Here is a 21,353-nt window from a genome sequence, read left to right on the forward strand (position 1 = left end):
GACTGAACGATGAATAACAGCCAGATTATTGAATCAGTTAATGATACATAGTGGGAGCTGTCCATTATTCCAACTTTAAGAACAGCATCGGTTCCCAAGGAGAGTAGCTTTGTGCTCTGTCCATGGTGCTGAAAAAGATGTGCTTTTTCTCTCCAGTCCTTTCTGAATCGCTTCGCACACAAACAAGTTTTGCATAACTGGGAAATAATTTCAAACGAATAACTGGGATCAGCTGTTCTAGCCAGGTTTATGCATTTTATGTGCTTATATCTCATCAGAGAGTGAAAGATCCCATACCAGCCTTAATTCTAAAGAGACATTAAAAGGATTGAACATACTGTACTCTTTGCCTTGTCTGATGTTGTTTTTCAGCCTATGCACACAAAATACACACGACTCCATCCATGATTTCCTCCCATTCTGTAGCAGGCCAGTGTGCACAGACAGGAGAAGCACACAGTGCCCACTGCTGGACACCATCAAAGCTTCATTTGCAAACGATGAAGGTCAGACACGTTAAATCAGTCAAAAATGTGCTTAAAAACTGAAGGTAAATTTGCCATGTAAAAATAACATGTATTTGTGTCTGCCTGTAAATAAACTTTACTTTTGTTGTTCAAGCCCAGTGTGTGGTTTAAATACACAATATAATCAGTGTTCATACATGAAAAAAAGTGCACAGCTAAATTAATAAAATAACTTTTTTTTTTCCTCTTCAGTTTGCCACAGTTAGTCGTCCTGAAACAACAAACAAAATAACCTACTTTTTCCGCGAGCTCAGAATGAAAAGGTCCCAAAGCAGCACAAACAAAAACTAACCATCAGACTCACTTCAGTCTGTTATCTAACCAACCCCACTGACACCCAGAATACCCACTGCCACATGCACATCGAAACTAAAGTGGACTGCAGCGCTTATAACCTCACTCAGCTTAACAGAGTGCAGCAAATTTGGGGGGGGGAAAATGGCTAAACTTCTTATCCCAAACCTGGACATAGAACAAGAAAAGCCAAATGGATATTTCTGAAAGCAGGTTATGAGTTGCTCAGCCTGGCTCTGGCTGGATGCTGAGGCAGCTCTGCACAGGGATGTAATGGGATACTGCAGCACTAGAGAACCGTGTGCACAGAAACTTGCCTAGGAGCATCAGGGAGTCCCGCACTAAGCTTCCCCCTCCCTTTCTCTCTGCCTCAGCCTTGCACTCTGCTTCTGTCAAGTCTTTAACATGTAAAACAATATTTTAGAACAAGTATAAATTCTCAGTGCTAACACTCACTGAAGAGCAATGGGTGGACAGCTGGAATACTCATCACAAAAACAACTTAACAAGTAAAAAAAAAAAAAATTAAGCCCTGCATGCATGCTGTAAGAGGAGAAGAGAGGTGCTTACCTTTTGTGTGGGGTGCTCTCCTGGATGCTGAGCTCTTCTTCTTTTCCTCGGGCTCCGAGACACTTTGAGATAGAGAGAAAAGTAATCAGCCTTCTCTTACTTTGTCTTACTTCCAGTTGCAGAATCAATAAGTCAAAAAGAGCCCTGTAGACACACCTTTATTCTGTCCTCTGTAAACTCTGCCACATATACACGCACACACAGACACCCATTCAAATGCACCCCAAGACTGGAGTACCCAAATTGATAAAGATCTGCTCAGGGGAGGGAATGAAAACTACACACACTCACACACTGCAGTTTTTTTTTTTTTTCGTCCTCTTGCTCACCCGCTCCACTGCTTTTTTCTTTTTTTTTTTTCCTGCTATCTTTGCCTGCACTGCCTCCCGATTGGCTCAGTGGCTCTTCAATAACATAAGCTCTCTTCTTTAATTGGAAGGGGGCCAGTTATGTGGTGCACCAGAAACCCTCCCGCCCATCTCATCCCTCCTTTTTTTTTTATTTTTCCTAAGTGCCTGTGGAGAAGAATGCTGAGCTCTGCAATTTCATACGCATCGTGCAAAGAAAAAAAAAAAAAGGAATGGAGGACAGAGGGAGGAGGGAGGAGGGGGGTTGTGTGGGAGAGAAAAAGTGAAAGTGGTAATGGGGGGGGGGGGCATCGTAGGCAAATCAGTGTACTGCAGTGGGACAAGCAGCTGCAGGGGAACAAAGAGATGAGCCGGGAGGGGGTATCAGGTGGGCTGAGAGCAGGTTTGGATGTGCTGGTCTTCCTGCTGCAGCAGTTTGACAGCAGGTCAGATGAAAGGAGATTTCCCTCCACTCACTGCAGCACAGCTAGGTGGCTCTGCTGCAGTGTCAGCCTGATTGCCAGGCAAGAAGGGGGGATGGGAAAGGAGACGGAGGAGGAAGAGAAGAGGAGCGGGGGCTGGTTTGCAGTGGTTCCGATGTACAGTCTTCCAGCCAGCCTGGATATGTGCAGGGAGGGGGCAAAATGGGCAGCCAGCCGCAGCGTAGAGAGCAGTTAATGCCTTTAACTCATGAATTATTGAAGGTGCCCCAAAGGAGAATAGGAGGGCAGCAGACAGCAAACCACTGAGCCCATTCAGCCAGTCTCACCGCCACTGAGGTTTATGATGATTACAAACACCTGTACATATCAGCTTGTTAAAGGAAGTCCCCTTTATTTAGATCCCTGCATTTCACTAATTAGGCCAAGTGCCATTAAAGCAAATAGCGTTGTACTAAGTCTCTTCTCTCCACTTGTGTTTCATAATATGTTAAAGGCTTTCCCAGGCCAAGGAAAAGGGGTGTGTGCAATTGACTTTATGGTGTCAGATTTCCTGTTCCTGTTGTTTAGTTTCCCTTTTTTTTTTTTCCCTCTATTCCCCCACTCACATCAGGTCCATCATGCCCCAGCTGTACTCAAGCACAGTACTCAAAAAGATCAATAATGGATCATACAATACCATCTGTATAGGCCACAATGGAACTCCACAAGTTATATGATGCGCTCAGAGAAATGCAAGTACACTGTTTGCTCAGTCAACAATGTAAATGGCTGGTGCATGAATGGGAAATTTAATAGGTATGTAAGGCTACAGGCTAAAAGTACAGTAAAATACTACACGGTACTCCCTTAAAGCATTTAGTTCATTTCAAACTAATCTTAAAAAATAAAATTAAATTTGATTGCATGGCGTATGAGAAGCCAGTTTCAAGGAAAACAGGTCAGAACAAGTGTCAAACAAATTAAAAACACTGTACTGGTAGAAAATATTCTTAATCAAAAACCAGAAAACAAGAGCTCACAAGCAACCACTAGAAATACTGAATAACGGAGTAATAATGATAAAACATAAGGATGTGTGAAAGGGATCCAGCAAAGAACAACAGAAACCAAACGGTGTGCATATTATAGGAAATAAATACAGAAATTAAGAGACAACTTAGAAAGGGACAGAAACCCAACCAAATCCACATCAAGCCATGACCAGCACTAATTCATTGCAAATGCCTAATAGTACTTTAATATGTTATGAAAAAAAAAACTCATTGTTACTGTATTAAAATTTAAATTTGTGGTTTATTAAATGTTTCGATTTACAGGTTTGTTCATTTTGTTTACAACACATAGTCAACGCCTTAGAACAGTTGTTGTGAGCTTCATCCATAAATTACTTTTACGGTGCTGCACAGCACAAACCAGACCTGAACCCTGTCAGAGCAGCTCTCAACACATGGTGTGAAGTGATACTCTTCGCTGAATGTGACTAAGTTTGAAGGTTTCTGCTGAGAAAAATAAAATATATTCCTAACAAAATGGCTTGCTAGACTTGCAGGATCAATTTAAAATCTTGAAACTGCTACTGCACCTAAGATGTTTCAATCAAAAACAGAAAAGGTGAAATGTTTGGTAAAAGAAAATCTTTAGTTTTTCTTTTTATCGCTCACATATTTTGGCAGATGCTCCCATTTAATCAAAAGATCAATTGATGATTGTAACCTACTACACTTACCGATACATTTGGTGTGTAGAATTCTGTCATCTATATGCAGGAAAGTCACATGGCTTCAGCAAACATTGATTTGTATGAATAAGAAAACTTTATTTTCACTCATTCATTCTTTAACATATTTGGTGCCAAACTGTGATAAAACTACAGAAAATTGTAAAAAGTGAACATTACAAGATGTCTGATGATCATCTGCGCATGTTTTCCATCATCACCGTGTTCTCTGTTTTCTGGGGAAGGCTGTAGACTGTGATGGAGATGTTTGTGCATTTGAAGATCTGTTTCAGCATCTCTGACACTTTCGACCACTCCAGTCGATCCAAGCCGCACCCAATACTGTCAGAGGGACGGAGACTCGTGACAAAATCTGCACGAAACTTAAGGACTTGCAAAAGAAAAAAATGTAGCTAGTGGAGCTGGTACAAACCGTGGTATTGATATTCTTGTCACTCCATTCTTTAAACAATGAGATTTCATGTCCTCCAGGCTTTGTCTCAGGCTGTCATATGTAGGTTTTTGGGAGGCTTTTTTCTTTGTGATCTGTGGTATAATTATAGAAAAGTCACATTTTTGCACAGATTATATAATTACTTTGGACTGAATGATTGTACAACACCACTAACAAATAATAACAGCATTACCAAATAGTAGACAAAGCGTTTGTCTCTTGTCAGTACAGCACACTGTCCTGTCAGCTTTTCTGTTTGGAAATACAGAAAAGAAAAACATGATTAAAAAAACAAAAAACAAAACTAAAAACTTGCTTTATAATTTACTTTAATAGGGAAGGTTTTTTTCCCTTCCTACTGTCGCCAGTGTGCTTGCTCAGGATGGGAGATTGAGTTGGTTTCCTTACATAGGCTATTATGAATTGGCTTTGATTATGGTTTTTTTTTTCCTGTCTGTAAAGCCTCTTGAGATGACATTGCCGTGATTTGACGCTATATAAATAAAGATTAATTATTTAATCTTTATTTATTTTTTATTTAAGAATAAATAAAGATAACGAACTTAAATATTTCTTCATTCAAGTTCAATCTAAATTGAACTTAAATCTTTCTGTTAGAATGGCAGACAAACTATTAAAAAAAAAAAAAAAAAAAAAAAAAAAGTAGCAAGCAAAAACAAGGAATTACAACCTCAATTTTAGTTTAAATTGCAGCTACGTTTGCAGCCATTTTCGGTCATACTGAATATTTGGCTGCGTAATGCAAACTAACAAAATGATTCACCCTCGAATTAATTTTTCATAACTTAACTGGACTCACTCTGTTCTTTTAACTCCGCCACGCCACCAAACTTTCGTTTGAACATCACTGCTATGCCTGCCCCCATGCGGCAGTCCTCGCTGATGCAGTGCGCCAGGGCTTCGTCCGCCGGGCAGGAGAACAGGTCCCCCGTGACATGATTCAGGCTCCAAATGTCGTCTGCAAGCTGGCCAGAAGGGGGCAGCGAGAAACCATGTGATGATTAAATACTATGGAAGCACATTTAGTAAGTAAACTTACGACGAAGGGAATAACAAACACATTATTTTGTTTAAATTGTAAGTTTTACCTTCGGTGTGTCGGCGCAGTCTGCCGTCTGAGTTTCGGATGACATTGGAAACAACAAGCTGAGATACTTTCGATTTATGCTAAAATATTTAAAGCGTGTATGGAAAAACTAAACAACACACTGGACACTGAGCATGCACTTTCGAATATAAGACTTACTTTGTTAGGTGTACGTGAAGAAAGGCTGCATGTATATCCCACAAAAAGCTAATGCCAGACCATCTAAATATCCAGCCAGCTTAGATATGTAGGAGCAGAGCGGAAGTAAATGTCGCGAGAAAAAACGAGATTTAATGCCAAAACGTATTCTACTGAAAGTTAAGCGTGTTTATTTCTATAGAGAGTCTGTGGTTTATTTGCGTTGTTTTTCTGAAATTTAGTTAGTTTTAAATGAAGATACACCACAGCATCTATGTTTGAAAAATTTCTATAAATAGTTTGTCATATTTAAGCTTATAACAGCACTGTGGTTGAGTGGCTCTGATCCAGGAACATTGAACCGGACAATAGGAGCAGCAAATCCATTATCTGTATTTATGTCAAGGTATTAAGTAACACCAGTTAATATTATTCTGCCATGCTAAGTTAAATGTAATCAAAACTCCAGATGTAAAAGTCTTTTACTTTTACTCCAGATGTAAAAGTCAAGAAAAGAAGTCCAGGCACCCTAAAGAAGTGCAAACACTTTTATAGGATTGTTTAGGTTTGTTTATTGTGTAACTTTTATGCATAATTCATGACAAACACAAAAGAAAGTACAATATTTCATACTGCAGCATCTTTAAAACAGAAATATATCCACAAAACTACATTGTCACAGGTATCGGCAGATAAAGTCAAACTACTGTTGCCCAGTTGTTTCATAAAAGTGTAACTTCTCTGAACACACAGCCCCTTTGGAAGCAACACTGCATTGTGAATCTACATCTAATTCTTGCAACTCCTTCATGGCAGTGCCAGAATGACGCATACACAAATATGTACAAAATCACAATGCTAATGGTCACACATTAGGAGTTTGTCTGACAGACTGACAGTCCAGGTTCCAGCCTCAGAAGTCAGCGCTGCGTCTCCGTTCGTTGATCCAGTCCCCGGGGTTGACATCCATCTGCAGCATCTTCATCACCCACTTGTCCCGCCGTGCTCCATCGATGAACTCATCCAGTGAGAGCTCCCCTGAATGTCAAAAGACAGTTTACCTATTTTTGCTGCACTTTACATAAGTTCTGAACAGAATTTCAACAAACAGCTGATTATTGTACATCTGAAATTGTCTTTAATTTCTCAACAACAACAATAAATGCATGCAACCTCACACATCTATTTAAATAGTAAAAGCTCCTTAAACTAAAAAAAACAAACAAACTCACCATCTCCATTTTCATCAACCAGCTCAAATATCCGGTCAACCACTTGGTCTGGGGTAAGCAGATTACATTCTTCATCCAGCTCTCCATGGCAGGCTTTCTTCAGCCGATAAATAGACTGTGACAGGAAAGGGTGTTACAATGACTCTTGCACAAACTCCAGTCAATTTCAGTCCCCTCATTTATCATGAATTATTAGTTGAAACGTTTTAATAGCTGTATATATGAATTTGTGGAATATTACCTCAACTATTTCAAGAAGTTCTGTTTTATCGATGCACCCGCTTCCGTCTTTATCATACATTTTAAATGTCCACTTAAGCTTATGCTCCAATTTTCCCCTGAGAACTAAGTTCAAAGCTGCCACATACTCCAGAAAATCGATGGTGTTGTCCTGTGAACATAAAGAAGTTTAGACTTCATGAAACTAAAGGTTTCTTTGGGAAAGGGATGGTTGTATCTTAGTATTTAAAGAAATTACTTAGCAAAGAAAACTTTGCCTTTAAAAATTGTTAAAATATTTAATGATTAATTGTGCAGTAATGAGCAGCTTAGCTGTATCAGACCCAAGCACAGAGACAAATGTGAATTTATACTTACGCCATTCTTGTCAAAGGCCCGAAACATGTTTTCTATGTAATCTGCAGCCTCTTTGTTATCCGTAACTCCGAAAAAGCTCTTGAATTCGTGCATGAACAAAGTTCCGCTTGGGCATTCCACAACAAACTTTTTGTACCACTCCTGCAGCTCTGCCACATCAATTTCCTTGTCTGGGTCGCTGTCTTCACTCAGGCGCTGACCCATGATGGGAAGATTTTCTTGAACTCCCCTCGCACCAAAATGATTTTCTTTACATTACATGCACTTGTCTGACCTGGCTAACTCTTTTACTAACTTCCCCTTCTACTGTTAAAAATCCATAAAGGTGAGCACACAGTTCCAGGCTCAGTGACTGCAACTAACTTTGTGCTAATCTGCAAAAATAAGATGTATCAATATGGCATCAAAGTCCATGCAGGTGGAACTGTTATTTGGCTCTCTATTGTTGCAAATCCCTACTGAAAGTGAGGATGAGACACAGGCTGCATGGATCACATGGTGAGGGATTAGAAATGAAGACTTGTCAAAACCAATTAGTTCACAATCATTAGTACACATAGACAATTAGGGGATTTCCTTTGTGCTGCTGTTTATATCGATGCTAATAAATGGAAACATCCATGTGCTGTTTACCAACTGTGTGGAAACACATGTCATGAATTTCACATGTTTCAGGAACCTTTTCATGCAGATGTGAATTGGTTTATTCTGTTCAAGATCACCATCTGTACAGTATGAAATGTGCACATTTAGGTATTTGAGAGTGACAGAGGTTTGCAGTCACAGGTGATATAAAAATATGCTTTGAGTTGCACTAGAGGAAATGTAAGATCTTTTTCAGGTTTTTGCACGTGCCTCTTTGTGCAATATCTCATAGTAAGGTCAAGACCAGTCTGATGATTCAGCCAAGTAAATAGGCAGGTATGCCACAAAGCACCAATTGCTGTTTACATGCCCGCTGCAGTCCCACTTAACCCTTTTTCAGGCACTCATTCAAATACTTTTCATTTTCAACCATATAAAAGTGTTATCATACTGGAGTATATTTGATGATTGTGGAGAGAACCAAAGAGTGGTTCTATGACTTTGAGAAATCGCATGCAGAAGCAATTTGTATGCCCAAGTGTATAAATATTGTCTTTCGCCAATATAAGGTTAAGTCTACAGTTAATATGTCATTATCAGGTGCACTGATGCTGGATTACGCATGCATTGTGTCTCCACTCTGGTAAGTATTTGAAGGAACATGGTGTCAACAGAAAAATTGCAGTTTATGGACTTGGTCTGGCCCAATACCCTCCTGGTCCATTATATGTGCTGACAATAGGGACAGTGATAATCTTAGCTTATAGAGGTATCAAGGCCATTGAGGAGTCACTGGATGTTATCCTCTGGAGATTATAATGATTCATACCCTGTAGTCTTACACAACTGATATTTTCTCTCTCCCAATCACCTTGCACAAATTTCCCCTTGGACCAATTACCCATTTCTATGAGTGAGGCTGACAGGGTTGCTTTTGTCGAAGTGAAAATAAAAACAACAAACTCATCTGAACATGTTATGTATAGGTTCAGTCATCCATTTAGCTCGGATCATCAGAAAACACTGCAAATGTGTGTACCAAAATGTCAAAAACTTTAATTCTGCCATTTCCATTCATACATCATGCTCAGTTCAAATGTATTTCCAAGCCTTTTTAGCTATTTTATTCTTTTCTTTTTCATTTGCACAGGTTTGTCTCGTTTTATTATTTACTGACTCTACCATTAAAGTTCGTTCTTTGCTTGCTACTGGAGCCCACTGTTTGGGCTTCTGTCAAGCTCTGTTAAATTCACCTATTATGTCTGAAATGGTTAAGTATGAAACCAGTCTTTGGCTATTTATTCTGCAGTTATGTTACGTTATTTGAAAAAAAAAAAAAAAAAAAAAAAAAAAAAAAACCCCAACTCACGTGAACACTTCAAATTTAAGCATTTATTGCTTTCCATGAATACTATCTTACAAGCTCAAGCCTTCAACGTCCAGCAGTCAGTTTTACAAAGGCAGTGGACATGTATTACAAGTCTACAAAAACTGATTTACAGATATGTACTGTAAAAATCCTAAATATCAAAAGTGACAACTGTACAATTAAGGTATGACATACAGAAAGTGTAAGTACCTTGCATTTAGTCTAAAGTGTGATGCAGAGATGACTACCCTTATGCCAAACCAATTTTCTATCTAACCAAAGTGGTCACTACTGGCACAACTGTTACATAGGCTTCATACAATGACAAAAGGAAAACAACATTTTCCACATCGTTCAAGGGATCAATGCTAACAAGTGCAAGATAATAAGAAATATATTTTTATGTGCTTCATAGAAAACAGACATCTGTGAATGTTTGCTTCACAATCATGACAGGTGTCCTCAGTCACGTAGACACATTCATCCAAAAGACAGCTGAAACTACTGTACTTCATCTAAGGCTTCATCCACCCAGAGACAAGTTTAGGTGTAATGTGGTTCAGTTTTTATTATTTGGACAGTTAGTCCACATGGGACCCAAATTTAGGAAATAAACACTGTGAATAAATCTGAAAATGCCCGTTTTGTTTCTGTGTTTACAACCTGAATGGATAAAGCTGTAGACTGACTTCTACTTTAACCTGCAAGTGTAAACCCTACAAACAGCCACAACAATGCCAGATTAAAATGTTGCATTTGTGCTAAAGAAGCTACTGAGCATAATGTGGCTTTTACAGCTAAATATTCTCATCATCACTCCACACAAAGGTCTCCTTTTCAGCTTAATTCTCTGCCATCTTATTCTTCTACTTTTACAAATTTATGCACATGCTCCAGTGTCTTATTCTGCGTTTGGTGTATTTCTGTGGCTGCATTGCAACACTACTTCCAGGCATGGGATATGTATGCTGGCATTTTCTCTTGTTTTATGAGAACTCAAATTTCTTGAAGCAACAGGAAACTTTTTCTAAAATGAAATAAATTCCATCTCTGTGTGGATGTAGCCTAAAACAACTTCTGTTAGATAGATCTCTTTGGAAATAAATGCCAAATGACAAAAGAAATTGCTGGATACATTATCTAGGTTAAATTAAAAGATATAATTAAAAAAATCTTAAGAAAAAGGGTTAGAAAAATGTTTTAGTCAACAGTGAAAAAGGCAGTCTCCATGATCGTATTTAAATCTCCTTCCAGTTTAAAGACGAGCTGAAGAGTGGCCAGGAGAAGCTGAAATGGAAGAGGACAAAAGCCTCCTTCTGTGAGGAGTCTCGAGGTCCACATCGCTCTTGGTCCTGATGCCTAACGGTCCACAGTGCTACAGATACACCCTTGGTGTGGTATCATACAGTGTTTTAAAAAAAAAAAAAAGAAAAAATAGGTCAGTGGGTATGTTGGCCTTTAAGTTAGTCATGTTCCCCAGACTCTACCGCTGTGTCTCCATTGTCTGAAATGTCAGTAACACCCTCTGTTGACAAGTCAGGTGAATTGCTGGAAGAAGATACTTGCTTGTCACTGGTCAAGCTCTCTCCATCACTGCTGCTGCTACTGCTGCTGCTCTCCCCACTGTCCTGCTCAAAGCTTGCGTTTGCCTCTGCTGAAGCCACTTGCTCTGATTGGTCCACAGTGCTGTCACTCTGATCACTGTGGGCAGCCTCTGGCTCAGATGAGTCCCTTTTTTTCTCAATTGGCTCTGTTTGCGTGCTGCAAGGCTCTGAGGAGAAAAGCACATTTCACCATTGACAAATAGTCTGTGGTAACTAATCATTTCTAGTCCACCCTATTTTTAAGATTTTTGAGGCTGTATCATAATTAAAAATGTCAAGTTTTACAAAATTAAAACATTTTTTCTATGTAATCAAGAATTTGTACAGTAATCTCAAATATATACACCAGTGTGGACTGGTTTAAAGGTTTTGTTACTGGAGAAGATCTGTTTAAGTTTTATTTTTTCCGTTTTCTGACCAGCATTTCTCCAATAATTTAAACTGAAAAGTGTCTTGAATAGATGGATGAAAAGATTCATTCTGGCTTTTCTTCCTTCTCACAATCATGGCCTGAAAAATGTCCATTTGCAGCAATATCCCAACTATCTCAACTATCCCATCAACAGTCTGCAAGTCATACAACAAGCTTTCAAGCCAATGCCAGTTAGTTTTTATTCCCTTGGTATTAAAAGCAGGGGTATCCAGCTCCGGTCTTCAAGGGCCACAATCCTGCAGGTTTTCCATGCATCCCTGCTCCAACAGAGCTGACTCAAATTAATGAGTCATTATGCAGACCTTTACAGGCTGTTAGATCCATTTAATTTGAGTCTGGTGTGTTGAAGCAGAAATTCACTGAATGTCCGCAGGACAGTGGACCTTGAGGACCGACTTTTGTCACCCCTGATTTAAAGGTACATCCTGTAAAAATGACTCAAATCTAGTGATAATGATGGAGAGAATTTACTTGAAATGCCAATTACAATAGCAAATAGATTAATAATTAGTAGGGGTGGGAAAATCAAATTTAAAAAATGGAAAATCTGGATTTTTTTTGCTTCACAATTTTAAAAATCGATTTTTGTTAAAAAAAAAAAAAAAATCTATTATTTCCCCAAATAAATAAAAAGTAATCCATGATAAAAAATGTTTTGTCATTTTTATCCATCTTTTTGCTTGTCTTCTTGAGCATTATAGCAGCAGAATGATGGTCTAGCAAATGTGTTGTTTATTCCTTATTGAAATCAAGAAATATGACGAGCAAAAACTAAAAGTTTTATACATTTTTTTTTTTTTTTTTTTTATCTACAAAAATCAGCAATATTGAAGATTTGTGTGAATTGCAATTAAATCAATTTAAATCAAATTGGGACAGAAGAATATTGTCAATGCCCTAATAATTAGTGACCAAAATTAGTGTTTAACATCTGCAAGTGGATCCACTGGAATACAAGTAACTACTTTTGGTGCTTTTTAAAGTATTACTTTTCCCATACAGTACTCTAGCACTTTTCAAACTTTTTCTCACACAGCTGTTTGCCCATTCACAGACAGTTTACAAAGAATACTGGCACAAACATGGCAGCTGCTAAGCATGTAGACTCACAGCAGGTAGAAATAAATGGCTGCATGAAAATAAAACAGCAAATGTTTCAGTTTTTAATTCTACTTTATATTTTTTCTGTCATTGACCTGTGATTTTGTCACATACTGCACCCTGCAAATCTTTCAAGCCATGCAGTTTATACCAAGGCATCACACATCAACTGTACAGCATCACTTAAGCTCAAATAATGATGAATGGACACTTACCATGATTGTCTGAAACACGTAGTGTGTCAGAAGACGTTTCACTTTTGCATTCTTGGCTACAAGAGTCATCTGAAGACTCGGCTTTCTCTGACATGCTCTCTGGTTCTTTATGGCAGGATGACACCTTGTCTTCACTTGTGGTTTCTTCCTCTTCCTTTACGTCAGACTTCAGCCTCTTCGCCTCCTGTTTGTCACAGTCGGAGTCTTCCTCCTCTTTTGGGTGTTTGTTTTTTATTCCACTTTTTGGCTTCATCTCGTCCTCTGATGGCGATGTCTCGCTGTCACAAAAATGTGCAATCAAATATTTAGATTAAATGCTCAAGTTTGAAATAATTGTTACTAGTTACTGCAAGACAGCATTGATAATGACTATATTGTTGTTACATCAACAGAACTTTTGAGAAAAAACACAATTCTGCAACACAAATTCGTGCATTTTTTTCAAGCAAATGAAATATAATACAAAACAGTAGATAAACTCCACAAAACATTAGAAATGCTTTTTATTGCTCCTGGCCCAAGTTGAAAGTTGTGTGTTTTGCTCATGTTTTCCTGTTACAGGTGTGATCTCAACAAGAACTAAGATCTTGGCTCAACAGCAGTTATCTGCTCTTATCATTGTGTGTAAACACACTGAGTACACAACATGTTAACTCACAGTTACCTCATATGGTGTTCCTCCAACTCTGTGGTTGGTTCTGGCTCTTTACTAGCTGGACAGTCTGGGAGACCATTGGTGGAAAGTGAAGTAGACAATGATGGCTTTGGTCTGTTGAGTGTTTTCGGTGTGCCTGGTCCGTTAACGTTTCGACTGCAGAATAACACAACAACCATTTCTAAGGCATGTCATGTGACTGGCTGAATCACAAGGCACATCAACAGACACAAGGGACCTAAGCTGACAGGTTAGACAGATCTAGCCTTACTTCACCCTGATGGTCTTCAAAATATATGAGGCAACATCATGTTTATAAAACTCAATCACTGATAAGTGTGTTCCTCCCACCTGTCTGAATACAGAGAGGAGTTACCAGGAAACATCACTCCATTCATTCTGTTTACACTGGATGCCCCATTTTTCCTTTGAAAGAAGTAAAAAGGCACACAAACAAATTTAATTTTTAATTGTATAAGTGGCTTAGAATAAATATTTAAGGTAACTGCAAATATGCATCAGAAGCAGCTTTGCTAAAATGCAGCTACGACATCAAGGGGGGGCAGAAAACTTGTAGCTAATGTACTCACTCTGATGTGGGGTAAACGCAGCTGACCACCATCACATTCTGCCAAAAGAAAACAGTAATACACATTTTTAGAATTATTTTATACTCTTCAGTTGTAAATTTAAACCACCATATCCTAAAATCTGCAGACTTTTAGACAGTGTTGCGTATTGCTCACCTTTTCCAAACCTCTGAGAAACTTGTCTGTACCTGTATAATTTCGTTTGGGGTCTGTAAGAAGTTCACATAGGCGCTGAATGGTGAATGGAATTCTGTAAAAATGACCAAATTTAGCTTTAGACAGGCACAGTCATCCTACCACAAAAATTGCTAGTTTTTAAAACACTGCCAAAGATAGTGGAATCTGGCTAGAGATGAAAAAGACGAGGGAAAAAAAAAGCCAGATGTAACTAGTGACAGTTCAAACTAAGTACACGCTAAGACACAAATAATTATCATACTTTAAAGGAACACAACTGTTTCTAAATTTAGGTGAAGAGCTTTACACAGTACATGCTGTTCTCATAGTAAAACAGTCAGTTCGGATCCTTTTGTTGGTTTATTTTGTTCCTTTCGGCTGTTTAAACTATACAGCAGATCAAAAGATGAACTATGGATTGGATGTTTAGTTATAAATGATTTCACAAATACTTCTCAGCTACCATGTTTTAGATGACAGAATAAACTACAGCACACAATAGGTCAGGTTGACACATGGATTTCTATGCAAGTTGGATTTATAAGTAGGCGCGTGTCTGAGATTTCTAAGCAATTTGGAATAAATAAATAAATGGGGTTTTATGCTTCACTCACCCATTATAACCATCAACTATCTTTAAGATCCTTTTCTTCATTTCTTCAAAGGAAACATATTCCACATTTGGATTATGTAGTCCTCTCTGTTCTGGTGCCGTAGCATGGAAATCATCCATGACTTCTTCTAATTTAAACATGAAATATGTTTTAAACTGTGACCATGGTATCCTAAAAGATATATTTAAAAAAAAATACAAAATGTTAGTCATGTACAGAACACCATTGTGCTATCTTTTATTTTTTAACTTATTTACTTTCTGTAAGGCAAATGTTCTTGACACGCACACACACACATATATAGTTTGTTTTGTTTTTTTTAAAGAGTATCTGGGGTTATGTGTACTGAAAACTGCAACTCACATTGGTTGCCCTGTCTTGGCGACATGGCAGAGGAATTGCTCAAGTACAGGACAGATTTCTTTCTTCCCTTTCTTCTCAAAATCTGTAAAGTCACATTGAAACATGGAAAAGATTCATTGTTAAAAGCGAGGGGCTAACTGGCAGACAAATCTGATCCCAATCAAAGCATACAAATGTTTTTATTTCCCCCCCCTCAAATGCATGAATTACTTTTAGTGCAAGCTGCTTCTGGCAAAGAAAATTAACAGTGGCACTGATTTTAGGATTTTGAAAGGGTTTTTAACTATTAAACCAAGTGGAAATACATTTTAGACAAGGTATGCGATCGTTTAAATGCTCATTTATAAAACTGTAAAACGACACTTACAGTTATCAACACGAGTTCATTATTGGAAGTTCATGTAAGTTACAAAAGTCAGCATTGTAACGCTAGCATTATAGTGTGACGTTTTCAAGCTAGCCCTTTATATAATCATTAATTACTTGTGAAGGTACAAATGCATGAAAAATAGAGAATGCATACAATTACTTTCTTGCCAAATGTAAAATTTAAGTAGCCAGGTCAAACAAAAACTAATGACAAACACTCTGAAGTGCCTCTTCTCCTAAAAGCTAGTTGTTGCTGGTATGCTACATTTCGGACGACAACGAACGTCACGCTGTTAGCGAATAATAAAGATATAACCGATTAAATCAAATTATACATAAACTTATCTAAAATATCTAAATCTTAATGTCAACATTGCCTTGAAATGCTTCCAACAATGCGTCGATATCCATGGCTGTGTTTAGTCACAGGCAGGAAATGCTTGCTAGTTAGCAGTTCGGCTAGCAGGTAGCAACAACATGGGTAACAACCCAACAAAGCTGGTGGAGATTGCGCATGTCTGCAATGACGTCTTCGGGATTGCGGAAGAGACGAAGAACAACAAAGCTCTGAATGCCACCTTGGTTGTATAGATCAGTCTCCAAAATGTGAATATTATTTGTTCAGATCCAATAGCCCCAGCAATTCTGTGTTAACTTTTAAGTACGTGTTGGCTTTAGTAACAGAAACTTCTCGATTGGTCTGGTGCGCTGTAGATGCCGCAGGCAGTCAGCGAGCGTCATTTTTTTTTATTTGTGACGGCGCAAACTGGTGAAGTAACGAATGAGTCAGCAGCTGATTACATTTTACCTAACAAACCTATGTATATATATTGAACTACAGCAGCTCCAGTGACAACGTCAGCGCAGGAAAGCTAATATATTACATTGGAGTTCTTCGTCTTTTAGATCTTAAAATTACAATGGCAGTTCCTGTAGCTGCAATACAACTGAGCTCAGCGTCCAGTCCGGGTCTGCTGGAGCATAATAACATCCACACCAGCGACAGAGATTTGGGGAGGATTTCACATAAAAGTGAAAATGACACCCTACCTTTACATTCTCCGTGGACCTTCTGGCTTGATAGGTAAGAAAACTAATCATTTTTCACAACTGTCTTTTGTTTGTCTGATTTTTTTTTGTTTGTTTTTTTATTTATGTATTATTTTTTGTTGTTAATTTAGTAAGCTGTTGTCAAAGTTAAGTGTGAACTTGTCAAACCCTTTCAAGAGAACAAAGAAAAGAGATGAATTTACCAAGCTTGACACAAGTCAGTGTATGGAGACTAATACCACTGGGAATGAAACTGAAAAACACTATTATAACTAATCTGTTAATATTTCTGAAATGCCTTTTTGCTAACGTGTATTATCCAACTTAGATATCCGCCTTAGACAGGCTGGGTCTCTTTCTGCTTTTAAATCTGCTCTTAAGAGTCACCTTATCAACTGGCATTTAACACAGCTTGAGTTGTTGACTGATTTTTTAAATGTTTTTTTTTTATTGTTCTATGGTGTGTTACTGTGACTAGTAATTTTATTGTTTTTATATTCATTTTTTTTATTCTGTGATATAATGTTGTTGAGCCTATGATTGCGTACAGTGCTTTAAACAACTGTGTTGTTTTAAAGCGCTCTATAAATAAAGTTCATAAGCTATGTCTAATTAGGACTAAATGGTTAAACATGAGTCAAACAAATGTCACAGAGTGTCAGTATGGGGTTTTATGGGCAGCTGTATTTGTTATAAACTTGAGTCATTTCTACTGGCTGTTGCTGCCGTAGAGTGAATTTAAAATTAAACTTTGGTCGAAGCTTTTATTAAAGATCAACATGTTCAAATGAGCATTTTACAAATGATATCAAAACAGATCTGATCACAAGTTGCACTGAGTTACACAAGCTTGAATGTGAACAGGGTGTACAAATCAGATGGTACTGTGTTCAAATGGGGTCACTGTTGTTTACTGTTTACTGGATTATTTGTCATCTGATCCCCCTCCACCACTGCCACCCCAACCTGTCTGCTCAGAGGGCAGTGTTCTGATAGGTCTGATAAATGTGGCACTGAAAGGAATACAGAAAAAAAGTGGGACACATCCAGCCACAGCATGGGATAGATACAAAGATAGATACATAGATATTTTATTTTCTTTATTATAATATTTTAATTTAATAAAATTATTTATTTATTTTATTTATTTTATTTTATTTTATTTTTCTTTTATTATCATCAGATCTTTACCGGGAACAACAGCAGCTGAATGTGAGTCCAACCTGAAGAAAATCTACACTGTGGAGACCGTCCAGGTAAGATGCTTTTACAGACATGAAATCACATCATATTAATGTAATCATAATAAATTTGCAGCTTGAACATAAATAAATGACATACTGACATGTACATCATTTTGATCACATGTAAGTCGCTTAAGGTAAAAGTTCCTGCCAAATGACTTTATAATAGAATTTTATTTGTTGGAGTCATATAAATGAGATTATGTGGAATTAAAAGCAATAAAGAATCCAATATTATTTTATCCACAGTAGCCAATCTGAAATATTAGCAGGGCTATCCATCTGTGTGTGAGTTAAAGTCTCAGGAAAATAACCTGTTTCCTCTTTTCAACTTGATGCTGGAGTAGAACTTTTGGAGAGTTTACAACAACATACCTGGTGTCTCTAGTTTGCCTCTGAGGTGTAGCTATCATCTGATGCGAGGAGAAAGGAAGCCTCTTTGGTGAGTCAAACGTGCACAATAATGCCTACCTGGTATTAAACCATATGTGTGGAGAATAATGTTCCTTGCTGGTCTATATGCAGGGAAGAAGAAAGCAATGCGAAGGGTGGTGTTTGGAAGATGAAAGTGCCAAAAGAGTGTACAGTAAGGGATCTTTTATATTCATTTGATGATGTTAATTAATTTGCTGATGTCAGTGTTTGACAAATGTGAATTTCTGTTGACAGTCTTCGGTGTGGAAGGAGTTGTTGTTGGCTACTATTGGAGAGCAGTTCAGTGATTACTGTGCCTCGGGTAAATGTCTTTGTAATTTATTTGACTCGTGAAATACAAGGAGTGGACTTTTTGCGGCGTTACTTCAAATGGTTTTTCTTTAAATGGCTCCAAAATGCAGTGACGTCATTTTGCTTCCAGATGATGAAGTGGTCGGGGTCAGCGTCAGTGTAAGAGACAGAGAAGATGTGGTTCAGGTCTGGAATGGAAATGCTTCCTGTGTCAACGAGTCAAAAGTCTTGGGAAAGATCTATGAGCTCCTTCCACAAATTCCCTTTAAAGCGGTGTTTTATAAACGTAAGTGTTTCTTTGCCTTATGGCATCACCAGGATAGTTTAATAGGACCTGGAGCAACATCATAAAATATTACCAATTGTCTTATAAATTCTCTTTTTTTTTCCCCAGCACATGAGGAGCATCACGCTTTTGAAGGAGGTCGATCCAGACAATAGCAAATTTTGCACATGAGACCCTTTGAGGTATACAATGTTCTTTTCTTTTTGTTCATAGGGGTGTTTTGGACCATAATACCCAGATCACTTTCAAAACAGTTCAATTTTCCATCCCAGTTATCTCAATTTAGCCAAGCATTATGAATTAGGCAAGGAAATTCACTTTTTCTGAGCACTACTGACATGACACAAAATACAGTTAGTTTAGTGAAAAACAAACTGTTTTAACTTTATCTGTGACAATGTTTGTCTGTTGTTTTTTTTTTATATATATATCATGTGGAGTTGCATTTATGCATCTTTTGAACAGTTTACTGAGCACATATCTCTGAATATAGAAGAAAGAAGAGTTCCACAATCAAATCTTCAAGTTTGTTCTTTTTGCTGTTTTTTTGTCTTCTGTAAATCGCAGCCAAAACACTGTTGCCTTTACTGGACAGCGTAAATTATCTTCAAGCAGAGCATTGCACTTTTTGTTTATGTTCATGTGTAGGATATGAGTGGAAGAATAAAACCAAGTGATTTTTGATACGATAAAATGACCTCAATGCACAGAACTCCTTGAATAGATTATGAGAAATATATGCAATCATTTCTGTAGAGTTTGTCAGTTGTGTTGTGTTGTGTAGTAGTTATCCTTTTTTTTTTTTTTTTTTTTTTTAGCTTTTGCCCAAAGCAAGCACTTTGTTACTGTGTGTGTGTGTCAGATATCCAGTAGCTCTCTGGGATTATGTGGAGTCGTGATACCTGAGACCAAACACTTTGGTCTTGTGTCTCCCTTTTGTTTTTGTTTCAAAACTAAATTTGTTTTTCTTGTTCATTTTGATCTGACTTTCATTTTTCCTGCTTTTGGTTTTTAACTGAAACACATCAACACCAAAGTGCTTTCTCTTGTAATTTTACTATTGTTCAAATGAAATGTGCATTATCTATTCTTTTTCAAAATATAAGGATTGACCCAAGGAAGAATAAGCAATGAATGCATGGCTTACAGAACCCTGTCAGCAGGGCACAGAAATGAAGGACTCTTGCTGAATCGCAGGCCAAATGCCATGTGAAAAAAGATGATTTGTAAGTGCTATACTAAAACCATTTCTTGGAAATGTGTCAGTGTGCTCACTGTTTTATGTTTTTGATTTTTTTTTTTTTAATGTCATAATCACTTTGGAGGAAATGTTCAAACTTATGAAATTTCCTCCCATCAAAGTAGCTTTCTTGTGTATTAGTTTTGAGTAGCTGGAAAACATCTGAGGTCATTTCTAGAAAGCTATCAAGTATTCATTCAAACTTTCTGAGTGCTGCTTTAATTTGTCAATGTGAATGTAGAATTTATAATGCTGATAACTAAGTTCGCATTCTCTTGTGAAAGTTTGTGACTAAAGGAATTGTATTTCAAACCACATATTTTCATGTTAATTCTGCTGTTCATATAATGATAAAGCACATACTTTAGCCTGACAATAACAGCCTTGTTTCCTTGCACATAAATAGCTAACAGCTCAGTTCAGATCTAAGCCCTTGTAACTGATTGTTGATCTTGGATGGTGCCTTGTGTTTATCAGCAGTTTACAATGTTAAAGTCCTGTGTTTAGCATGTTGAAATTGTGTACATAGTCTTAGGTTTTTCTTCATTGGTTTTACATGTGTTGAAAATTAAAAATAAAGAATTAAACTTTGTTTTGAAATCCTTGCTTACATAGTAATAAGATTAATAAATAATGACATAAAATGGCATGTAATTCTTGAATATTTTTTTTTTAGAAAGGTGCTCACATACTTATCAAGGTCTTTATTTTCAAGATCCACCTTTTTATATATGGCAAATTTATTTGTATTATATTTCTGATTGCAGTTAATTGTTATACATTAGAATATACTCACCAGACTGGATAAACAACTTTGTGTTATGCAGTACTGGGTTTTTCCTAACAGGTGCTAAAGCACCATTTGGCATAAATAACACCACAATTAAAATTAAAAAAAATAAATTAAAAAAAAAAAATATATATATATATATATATAAAATAAAAATAAAGTGCACATGAACACAATGTTGAAGTAGTACCCATAGTGCAATCATCGCCTGCATTTGATGCCACTAAATCCATTTGCAGAGGAAAACATGTTTGTTTGGAAGAATTTTGCCCACTGCCAGCCCCATCTAAGCTGGGATAATGCAATTTTTGTTGGGGGGCTACTGGTGCCCTGCTGGGGAAGCTTCTACATTAATCTCTATATTCACTGTAGTTGATTCTGCAGTTGCAAATGAGGACAGTCCTGAAATCTGCCATAAAGCTTATTAGACTTGTTTTATAGCAGTCAGATTATAAATGTCTCCCTCTTGTGGTCTGAGTAATGTGGGCATAAAAATATTTTACAACAATTCATTA

At 37.4% G+C, this 21,353-nt stretch overlaps 4 protein-coding genes across 4 annotated transcripts; 1 reads left to right on the forward strand and 3 right to left on the reverse strand.

Annotated features, from left to right (window-relative positions):
* Positions 1 to 3,475: 3,475 nt before the first annotated feature.
* LOC306755523 (ADP-ribose glycohydrolase OARD1-like) lies at positions 3,476 to 5,729 on the reverse strand. Its single transcript, XM_079239934.1, has 6 exons — positions 5,620 to 5,729; positions 5,462 to 5,488; positions 5,173 to 5,338; positions 4,546 to 4,604; positions 4,332 to 4,444; positions 3,476 to 4,240 (listed from the first exon to the last, which is right to left on the reverse strand). The coding sequence occupies exons 3-6, from the start codon at positions 5,237 to 5,239 to the stop codon at positions 4,093 to 4,095; spliced, it is 387 nt and encodes a 128-aa protein (XP_079096060.1). The 5' UTR covers positions 5,240 to 5,338; positions 5,462 to 5,488; positions 5,620 to 5,729; the 3' UTR covers positions 3,476 to 4,092.
* Positions 5,730 to 6,511: 782 nt separating this feature from the next.
* guca1b (guanylate cyclase activator 1B) lies at positions 6,512 to 7,631 on the reverse strand (the record flags this gene model as incomplete). Its single annotated transcript, XM_079239627.1, has 4 exons — positions 6,512 to 6,636; positions 6,831 to 6,945; positions 7,072 to 7,221; positions 7,428 to 7,631. The coding sequence occupies 4 exons, from the start codon at positions 7,629 to 7,631 to the stop codon at positions 6,512 to 6,514; spliced, it is 594 nt and encodes a 197-aa protein (XP_079095753.1).
* Positions 7,632 to 9,676: 2,045 nt separating this feature from the next.
* LOC306754538 (serine/threonine-protein phosphatase 4 regulatory subunit 2-like) lies at positions 9,677 to 15,237 on the reverse strand (the record flags this gene model as incomplete). Its single annotated transcript, XM_079238556.1, has 8 exons — positions 9,677 to 11,152; positions 12,735 to 13,012; positions 13,399 to 13,545; positions 13,741 to 13,815; positions 13,980 to 14,017; positions 14,136 to 14,229; positions 14,771 to 14,941; positions 15,134 to 15,237. The coding sequence occupies 8 exons, from the start codon at positions 15,235 to 15,237 to the stop codon at positions 10,845 to 10,847; spliced, it is 1,215 nt and encodes a 404-aa protein (XP_079094682.1). The 3' UTR covers positions 9,677 to 10,844.
* Positions 15,238 to 16,057: 820 nt separating this feature from the next.
* LOC306754689 (eukaryotic translation initiation factor 4E type 3-like) lies at positions 16,058 to 20,639 on the forward strand. Its single transcript, XM_079238742.1, has 7 exons — positions 16,058 to 16,586; positions 17,736 to 17,808; positions 18,144 to 18,238; positions 18,322 to 18,382; positions 18,466 to 18,532; positions 18,653 to 18,808; positions 18,917 to 20,639. Exons 1-7 carry the CDS (start codon positions 16,423 to 16,425, stop codon positions 18,961 to 18,963), a joined length of 663 nt encoding a protein of 220 aa, XP_079094868.1. The 5' UTR covers positions 16,058 to 16,422; the 3' UTR covers positions 18,964 to 20,639.
* Positions 20,640 to 21,353: the final 714 nt, after the last annotated feature.

The sequence above is a fragment of the Telmatherina bonti genome (genome assembly GCF_933228915.1).
Source record: "Telmatherina bonti genome assembly, chromosome: 4".
NCBI classification, from domain to species: domain Eukaryota; kingdom Metazoa; phylum Chordata; class Actinopteri; order Atheriniformes; family Telmatherinidae; genus Telmatherina; species Telmatherina bonti.

What these genes read in the sequence shown, in the direction of transcription:
- LOC306755523 (XM_079239934.1), bottom strand. Translation starts at nt 5,239, where the DNA reads ATGGGGGCAGGCATAGCAGTGATGTTCAAACGAAAGTTTGGTGGCGTG. An exon ending in GGCGGAGTTAAAAGAACAGA is followed by an intron (nt 4,605 to 5,172) that starts GTGAGTCCAGTT and finishes ATTTCCAAACAG; the next exon opens with AAAAGCTGACAGGACAGTGT. An exon ending in ACAAGAATATCAATACCACG is followed by an intron (nt 4,241 to 4,331) that starts GTTTGTACCAGC and finishes TCCCTCTGACAG; the next exon opens with TATTGGGTGCGGCTTGGATC.
- LOC306754689 (XM_079238742.1), top strand. Translation starts at nt 16,423, where the DNA reads ATGGCAGTTCCTGTAGCTGCAATACAACTGAGCTCAGCGTCCAGTCCG. An exon ending in CAGTGATTACTGTGCCTCGG is followed by an intron (nt 18,533 to 18,652) that starts GTAAATGTCTTT and finishes TTTTGCTTCCAG; the next exon opens with ATGATGAAGTGGTCGGGGTC. An exon ending in TAAAGCGGTGTTTTATAAAC is followed by an intron (nt 18,809 to 18,916) that starts GTAAGTGTTTCT and finishes TTTTTTCCCCAG; the next exon opens with CACATGAGGAGCATCACGCT.